The 9,393-nt window shown below is 40.6% G+C and overlaps 1 protein-coding gene across 1 annotated transcript in view; it reads right to left on the reverse strand.

Moving 5' to 3' along the window:
• LOC149004223 (OTU-like cysteine protease family protein) overlaps nt 1-9,393 on the reverse strand; it is a 30,121-nt gene extending 20,728 nt beyond the window's left edge. The window contains exons 1-4 of the mRNA XM_089168286.1: nt 9,320-9,393; nt 8,791-8,874; nt 8,634-8,679; nt 6,532-6,640 (exon numbers count right to left, since the gene is read on the reverse strand). Coding sequence (XP_089024412.1) covers nt 6,532-6,640; nt 8,634-8,679; nt 8,791-8,855 — 220 coding nt within the window. The 5' untranslated portion in view covers nt 8,856-8,874; nt 9,320-9,393. The remainder of the gene's footprint in view (nt 1-6,531; nt 6,641-8,633; nt 8,680-8,790; nt 8,875-9,319) is intronic.

The raw sequence follows: 9,393 nt of genomic DNA on the forward strand, positions 1-9,393 counted from the left end.
TTTGGCTACATTGGTTGCAATGTTGTTGTAGAGCATGAATTCGTTGATTGCCAACCTAGCTTCCTCCTCCCTACTGCCTTATCTTACCTCCATATATTGCCTTATCTTACCTCCAACAAACATATATGGAATGCTTCTCTGATAGATGTCTTGATGCTTGAAGAGGGAGGGGTCTTGGTCAAATGTGGCATCATAAAGTCTAGTCTTCCTCCTCCTTTCGGTTCTCTCACTTCCAAGAAAACTATGTCTAGGTGGCATGGATGTCCCTGACCCCGCCACCCTCCTCTGCTCATGCCTCTCTCATGGCGCAGCCCGCCTCTCTGTCTCCCGGCTCACCCCATCCCCCCCCCCCCCCTCTCGACTTCTCATCAACATCACAAAAGCTCTAGCTAGCACTGTATCCTCAAATTCCCTTTGCTTTTGTGCCATCTCCTCTTTTTTTTGTTTTCCTCCCTTTAAAGTTGCTACAATTGCTTTTTGCACTTCATAAGGAACTTTGAGACACTTGGAAACATCTTTGTAGCCACTAGCCAAATGTTGTTTTAATCTGGTTGAACCACCAGAATTCAAGGTCTTAAGGCAATACTTGCATCGAGATTTTTTTTTGTCGGCAGTTAGTGGATCCCCATGTTGCCAAGCAATGTCCTGAGTCCCACTACCGGTGCCGCCACTCCCACTAGTTGTCATTTAAGATACAAGTGTACAACACTGAAATACATACATGAATGTTTCCAAATAATCATTAGAATAATTTTAGATAAATAAAAACATGTAAAAACAATTTATAAAACAACAAAACACACATTTTGTTCTAAGATAACATATATACAATGCTCAAATAAACATGTTTGTATTCTTAAAATAAACTACATAATATGAGCATCATTTAATAAAATAAAATAAAATTAAAAGATAATTTTTTTAATAAATTATTATTTTTATAATTATTTTATGTAAAAACAATTTATAAAACAACAAAACACACACTTTGTTCTAAGATAACATATATATAATGCTCAAACAAACATATTTGTATAATAAACTACATAATAAAAGCATCATATAAAATTAAATAAAATAAAAGATAATTTTTTAATAAAATATTATTTTTCATGATTATTTTATTTAATTATTTAAATCAAAAAAATAATAATAAATACAAAAAGCATGATAATCAAAATATGAATACATGGGATTATAGCCCTCTCAATGTAGTTTAACATAAGAGATAATCACATTCATATCATAAGTATTTATTTATAATTTATAATTTTAATTTTTTAGATAATATTTTTTTAAATACGAAAATTCAAAAAAAAATTAATAACAAAAAATTAAATTTTTTTCCATGAAAGTGTAGATCAAAGCTTAATCATCAACATATATTTATACTACACCACACACCCATTGTAGAACCTCCTATTTGAAAAAAATTCAAATTTAGGGGAAAATCTTACCTTTGTTGAAGATCACTTGAAATAGGCTTGAATCTGCTGTTATAGATGTGTTGATGATGTTTAGAAGTTGAATCCCCAACAAATTCCGGCCAAAAATCAACTTTTTCGGCCAAAAATAGACTTGCAACGAGAGAGAGGATATGCCTCTCTCAAGCGAGACTTGCAACGAGAGAGAGGATATGCCTCTCTCAAGCGAGACAGGGGGCTTGAAAACCCCCTAAAGAGGTGGTTGGACCACCTTACACGAGATCTCGCCGAGATATTGGCGAGATCTCCCATCTCTCCATTCTCGCCTCTCATCTCATCTCATCTCACTATCTCAAGATAGCGAGATCTCCCACCATGCTTCAAACTATTTCATATCATCTAACTGTTTGCATTCAAAGCATATAAATATTAAACTAGTGGAGGAGGTATGAATCACAAAACACAGTTGTAAACTATAAAAATTGCAAAAGTCTCTCTTATTGCCCTACTTGAGACTCATGTCCAATTGGAAAATGCCCATTGGATTGCTAGGTCTATAGCACCCTCTTGGTCTTTCATATTTCAACTCCTCCCCTTCTTCCACTGGTTGTATTTGGATTCTTTGGGACCTCTCGAGATTCCAAATCTCCACCCTCATGTCCTCTCCCCAGCTCATGCATCTTAACATCCTAGATAATCTCTCCCCTCTCTTTCTTCTCACTATAGTCTATGGCTATAACCACGCCGCTGATCGTATCCCCCTTTGGGATGATATTAGAGCCATCTCTTCTTCTGTCTTTGACCTTCCCTAGGGTATTGGGGGTGATTTCAACATCGTTAGATCTTCCCAAAAGAGAGTCAGCGGCTTGTCCCCGGATCCTATCGCGATGGATGCCTTCAATTCCTGCCTTGATGACTCGAGCTTAGCGAACCTCTGCTGGTCGAGCCACCCACTCACTTGGCATAATCAGCGAACCGGTTCAGCCTGGATTGCCTCCAAGTTAGATCGCTTCCTAGCGAATTCTTCTTGGCTTTCTTCCTTTCCCTTCTCCCATGCCTCTTCTATAATTCCACTCTTTCTGATCACTCTCCTTGTTTGGTCCAACTCTCGCCCCCTTCCTCCTTTGGTCCTAAGCCGTTCAAATTCTGCGATATGTGGTCTTCTAACCCTTCTTTCTTCCCTACTGTTGTTGAAGCTTGGGCCAAGCCGGTCCAATGTCACTCCCTCCCTCTTGTCGCTTTTGCTCATAAGCTTTTTAACACCAAGGAAGCTCTCCGTTCTTGGAACTCTTCCTCTTTCGGCAATATCAATTCTAGGGTTTCCACTTGTCGTTCGAATCTCCAGATCATTCAAATACTCAATCCCTTCTCCAAGATGACCCTTTCAACTCCACCCTTGCTGAGAATGAGCATTCTCTCTCCTCCAAGCTCTCTTCCCTTCTCTCCTCTGAAAAGAGTTTTCTCCGTCAGAAAGCTAGAATCAAATGGCTTGATCTGGGGGACTCCAATTCAGCTTTTTTCCACCGTTCCCTCAAGGCCCGAAACAACTTCAATTCCATCCCCTCTCTCATCACAATTAATGGCACCCGCATTTCTGATCCCGCTGGCATCAAAGCTGTGATCGTCTCCTTTTTCTCAACCCTTCTCTCTCCTCCCTCTCCTCCTCCCCGCTCCCCCCTTCCCCCCAACCTCATCAACAAAGTCATCAACCCTTCCTCTATCTCCTCACTCTGTGTTATCCCCTCCAAGGAAGAAATCCTTCTTGCTATTTGTTCCCACAAGACAAATAAAGCACCGGGCCCTGATGGCTTTAGTATGAGTTTCTTCCTTGCCACTTGAGATTTCATTGAGAATGATCTTGTCTATGCCATCCGTAGCTTCTTCTTCAACCCCTCCCAAATCTTTTCCATCAACCAAACTTTCCTCTGTCTCATCCCCAAAAAGCCAGGAGCATCTTCCCTCTCCAATTTCCGTGGCATCTCCCTCTGTAATCTCATCTATAAATTCATCACTAAAGTCCTTGCGAATAGGCTCAAAAGGGTCCTTCCTTCCCTTGTGAGCCTTAATCAATATGCCTTCATCTCTGGTCGCAGCATTGTGGACAACATTCTCCTTTATGCGGAGATTATTCGGGGCTTTGCGAGATCGTCCCATTCCCCGGCCACCCTTCTTAAAGTTGATCTCCACAAAGCTTTTGATTCCATTCGATGGGACTTCATTAGTAATGTCCTTTTTACCTATGGGCTTCCCTCCCACTTTCGTCCATTGGATCGAAGCTTGCATTTCCACCCCTCGATTCTCCGTTTTGGCCAACGGATCTCCGGCTAGATTCTTCTCCTCCCGTGTTGGCATCCGCCAAGGCTGCCCCTTATCTCCCTTCCTCTTCTTTCTTGCTTTAGAGGTCCTCTCCCACATTCTCCAATCCAAAACCGACCATCTCCTCATTTCCCCTATACCTAAGTGTAGGTCTCTAAATCTCACTCATCTTGCTTTTGCGGACAATCTCTCATAATTTTCTCTAAAGCGAACCACCTTTCTATCTCCTCCATCCTCAGCCCTTTCACTCTTCAAATCCCTTTTTGGCCTTAGGATCAATCTCGGCAAATCCACCATATTCCTTTCGGTATCTCTGATTAGCTCCATGCCTCTCTCCTACAGCTCTCAGGCTTCTCACTTGGTTCATTCCCGGTGGTCTATCTTGGTCTCCCTCTCATCCCGGGTAGGCTCACTCGCCACCACTGCCTTCCAATGCTTGACAACATCCACAAGAAATTGCAACTTTGGAAGGGCAAACTCTTATCCTTTGTTGGTCGAGTGATCCTCATCCGTTCTATGCTCCAGTCCACCTATCTCTACTGGTACGGTATATTCTCCTTCCCCAAAGCCACCATCCATGCAATGGAATCCTTATTTTTTGCCTTCCTCTAGAAAGGGCAAGAATGTCTCTAAATTCATTCAACCTGTTAGTTGGTCCTCCATCTGCCGCCCTACCTCCGAAGGGGGCCTTGGTATCCGCCGAATCTCTGATGTAAACTTGGCTTGCCTCCTCAAACTCATCTGAAAAATTGCCTCAAAGCATGATTCTATTTGGTTTAGGTGGGTTTATTCTTACCTTCTCCGGTCAGATTCCATCCGGATTGTTCCTATGCCCTCCAATCCTTCTTGGGTTTGGAGGAAAATCCTCCTTCTCCGCCCCCAGGCTATCTCTGCTATCTCTGCCATCTCTATCTCCATCTCTGATGGATCTTCCACATCCTTTTGGCTTGACCCGTGGCATCCGATGGGCATTCTCTACAATCACTTTGGTCCCCACATTATCTATGACACCCGTATCCCCAAAACCACCCTTTGTCAGCTTTCATCTCTAATGGCTGTTGGACCCCTTCCCATTCTCACATAGGTTTGGGGTTCCCTTCCCCCTCTCTCCAACTCCCCCCGCGACCTCACCATTTAGCTTCCGTCCCCCACCAAATCCTTTTCCACTTCTTCGGCCTAAAACCTCCTTAGACCCCATAACCCCAAACCTCCCTTGGCCCCCTTTGGTCTGGTTCAAAGGCTTCATTCCCCGTCATTCCCTTACACTTTGGAGAGCCCTCAACCAAGCCCTTCCCACCCAAGCATTCCTCTTTGACCACCACATCCCTGTTAACCCCAATTGCATCCTCTACTAGTCCGTTGTGGAAAACCTTATGCACCTCTTCTTTGCTGCCCTTTCTCCAGATCTATCTGGGAAAAAGCCCTCTCCTTCATATGGCCCCGTTCGAGACGTTCCTTCGGATTTGGTCACGATTGGTCTTGGATTTTGAGAAACTTTTCGGGCTCTTCCATTTGCGATCGGATTGGTAAGCTAGTATTTTGTGCCCTAGTCCATCACCTTTGGTGGGAGCGCAATCTCCGGAGATGGACTTCCAAATCTCGCTCAATTGATCAAATTTGGAATGCCATCTTCTTTGACGTTTCATCAAAATTGGTAGCTATCCCCATCCCCCGGTCGATGATACCCCAAGGAACAAGCTCATTGTTGTCTCCTAGGGGCTTAATTCTACCCTCCGGTCTTCTTCTTAAAGACCTTGTATTCCTTCTTTCGTTTATATAATTATTTATTCATCCAAAATATATATATATATATATCTTGTAACAAGTTTAATCCCCAATCCTTAACTCATCATTGGGATCTAGAGATCACAACATTATCTAAACCAAAAAGTGACCGGACAAATAGTAGTCCATGAACTAACTCCTAAAATTTACATATACACCCTTGGGTTTGCAAACAAGTACATTTATACCCCTTTAAATTTATTCTATTACGTTTACACCCCTTATGTTTTAGATTATAGAGCAAATTACATATACACACCCCCATGTTTACAAATAATTACGTTTGCACCCCCTGGAATTTTTTCTATTACAAACGTCCCCTTGTGCTAAACATCATTCATTAGTTTTAAATATAAAAAGATATATTTACCCTACTGAATTTTAATATAAGTTTTAAAAAATTAAAAATAAATAGAAATATACATAGAAATCAGTCAATTTTATGGTGAATCATGCTTAAAAAAATACAACCAATAGCATGGGTGACCGTCAGCATAATCTACATTAAGAATTTGGAACTCAGAACTTGAACCAAAGCACATTTGCAGTGACTTCAGTCGTTTTCTTTTCTTCACACACCACCCTTTTAAGGTTTGAAGTAAAGAACATGCCGGCTTATCACTTAACCCTATTATTCTAAATCTAGGGATATGCTTATTATATAATTCAAAACATAAGGGGAGTAAATGTAATAGAATAAATTCCGGGGGTGTAAATGTAGTTTACTACTATCTCAGCCAAAAAGCCACTGGACAAATAATAGTCCATGAACTAGCTCCTGAAATTTACAAGAAGACAGGACAAATTCAACCTCACCACAAGATTACAAAACCAGATGCTCTTAATTAGAGAGAAATTTGACATGTGCAGTCATGAAACATCAATACACAGCAAACCTAGTCACTACAAAAAGGCAAATTTCTTGAAACTCATTTCTAGGCCAATATGTTGGGGCATAAATATGGAAACAATACAAAAAAGACCAAAAGAAGGCTACTGATCACACCTCCCCACTTCTCCGAGTCAAGAATCCAGGCACAATACTCAGCATTTGATTTTCCTAGAAACGGTTCGGAGTACTTTGATGGATCACTAGCCACGGTTGCAGCTATGACCTTCAAAAACACAAGAATAAAAAGTGGTATAATCAGAACGACGGAAATGAAAGGGTATAAAAGACGATGGATGGATGAATGCATTGGTGCATAGAGGGATGGATCCACCACATTAGTAAATATAAATTAATGTTCCATATGTCAATTGTATTTTGCATGCGCACTGCTGGGAACCAAATTTCAATTTGATGGAATATGTAAACAGCTTAGATGAAGTGGAAAGTGAAGTGAACCAAAAAAAACTCCCATTGGCCAAAACACTAATTTGGGCCCAAAACCCACACATAGGGGAAGCCTCCCTAGGCTGGCCGAACCATGGGGGCAATTTTGTCCCTATTCCCCCCCCCCCCAGACTAACTAATATCTAATTTCAGCATGTGTCTTTAGTTAACTAAGTTTTAATTTCAGCATGTGGGTCTTTGTTTTTTATTTTTTAATTCCAGCATATGTCAATTAGAGTCTTTAGTTTTTTAATCAACATGTATCAATTACAGTCTTTAGTTAATCAGGATTTCAGTTTCAGCACATGTCAGTTAGAGTCCATTAAATCTCTTATTATTTGGTTAGTTGTGAACTTGTGATTAACATAATGGAATCCTAATCTATAAAAGAACCCCACTTAGGTTTAAAGTCTTTTAGTAGGCTATAAATAACATATTCACTATAAATAGCCCATTCTTTTTTTGTAATTCTTCAAGTCTGATTATTGAATAAGAATAATGAGTTTAAGGACTGTGGTTCCTGTTTGAGAGGGCCATAGTGGATTTTGAGATCAAATTTCTTCTTCAAATATCAGCAACTCTATCTAGCACTCTTCTTCAAAAAATTCCAGCAAATGTTCAACAATTTCCCAAGTCAGTGAAAACATCCCCAGCCCCTTCTCCCATCTCCCCTACTATCGCAAGGCTCCCCCTAACCCTTCACCTTCAATCCCGGCAACCCCCAGCCCCTCCCTCACCTTCCCCTACCCCCCCTACTGCTCCCTTGTCCTGCACAGGCATCCCCACCCCTTCCCCTCCTGCCGCACCTGGGCAGCAGCACACCCAGCCACCCCCCCCCACGACACCCCTATCCCCTCCCCTAACCCCCCACAATGCTTTCAGGCCCCAACCCAAACAACACCCCCTTCCTTCCTAACCCTCTCGGCCATCTCTCTGCACCTCTTCTTCCTTGCGGTAGAATGAGAAAACAGTCTAGAATGCCACTCGCTTCCTAATACATGGAAATTTTATATGGTACCATGAATGTGGCAATGTATCAACATCACCTATTTGGCTGACTAATTTTAGCTGAGTCTCCATATCCCATGATATCATAGTCACAAACATTTGATTTCTATGAGATACCTACAGGAACAGATACTTCACTAGGAAAATTAGATCACTCCAAGTTCATGCATAATTACCAGAAAAGGAATGAATCAACCAAAGACAGTCCATACAATAATAGTATTTAGGAATTATAGAAGTAAAATAGAAATGGTCTTCCAAATAGGTGGCTGAATGGCTGATAGCTCCGGGCTTGAGAACCAGCCTACTACTCATTTTAAAACCATTTACATACATTAACCATGTCAACAATTCAGTTTTCCAACAGGCTCTAGTAACTCTGTATAGCATTTTCTCCCTCTTTTTTTATTTTTTTCTTGTTTTCTGCGCAGAGGGGGGACTGGTTTAGGTAGGAGTGAGGAATTTATTGACAGAAGCAGTTGTCAAGAACATTTATACACAATAACCCTGTGAAGAAGAGTGGATTTTCCATTTCCTATTCTCAATCACATGAGTGACAATGTTAAAGCATGAAGAGGGTTTATAAAAAGGGCAAACCTGAAGCCAAAGGCTACTGTACAAGCAGAGTCCGTGGGACAGTTTCCTATACAACCTTACCCCAGCAATTTTTTGCTGAAAGGCTGTATTGATACCTATGAAGAGATTCAAGAGAATTTGTCTACAGAAGAAAAATGGCAGGAGTGGCAAAAGTATAAGATTATCACCTGTCTCAGCTCAGAAGCTTTGTGCTTGTCATGATCCATAACATATCTATGATTAAGCAGCAAAGAAGATAAAGAAGATGAAAAAATATTTACCGTCAATACCTCTCTCTCTTTCCAATGTAACTGACAAAATTAAACTAGAAATGGGAAAACTAACCCAACGGCATTGAAAAGGCAGCTGTTGTCTGAGGGAATAACCCGCCTTACAAGAATACCTTCCATGCTATGCTCAAACACAAACCTGGAAGATAGTAACAACTAAAATGCTCACTTCGATTTTGATTTTTTTTTCACACGCAAAATTTAGTATATTAGCCAACCAGGCACCTCAATTCAAATTCAAAAACAAGAACCAGAGACTCTCAAATTTTGAACTTAAATATACAGAAATGATGGCTAGAAAAAGCAATTTGCAGCTAAGCAATAAGCGCTCATGAAAATCAGACAGCCCGAAACAAAATCATATGAATCAATTAGATGAGAAACGAACTCAAACCTCTGACTCCGAAATAAATAAATCTTAGGAATGGGAATGGAGGAAGATGAAAGAGGCATTGAAAATAGAGAACCACTAAAAAATCAAATTTTTAAGCAAACAGAGACAGGAAATAAACCTACGTAGCAGACTTAAAGCTGAAATTCAAAAAAAAATCCGAGAATTCATAAGTGAAGAACAAAAAACTTACCTAAAAGGAATTGAGATTCAGAGACTACTTCTACAAAAAAAAATGAAGAATTTGGGAATAAAACTTACGAAAGG

Source organism: Hakea prostrata, chromosome 9 (genome assembly GCF_041222555.1).
Source record: "Hakea prostrata isolate BN-2017 chromosome 9, UWA_Hpros_2, whole genome shotgun sequence".
In the NCBI taxonomy this organism is placed as follows: Eukaryota; Viridiplantae; Streptophyta; class Magnoliopsida; order Proteales; family Proteaceae; genus Hakea; species Hakea prostrata.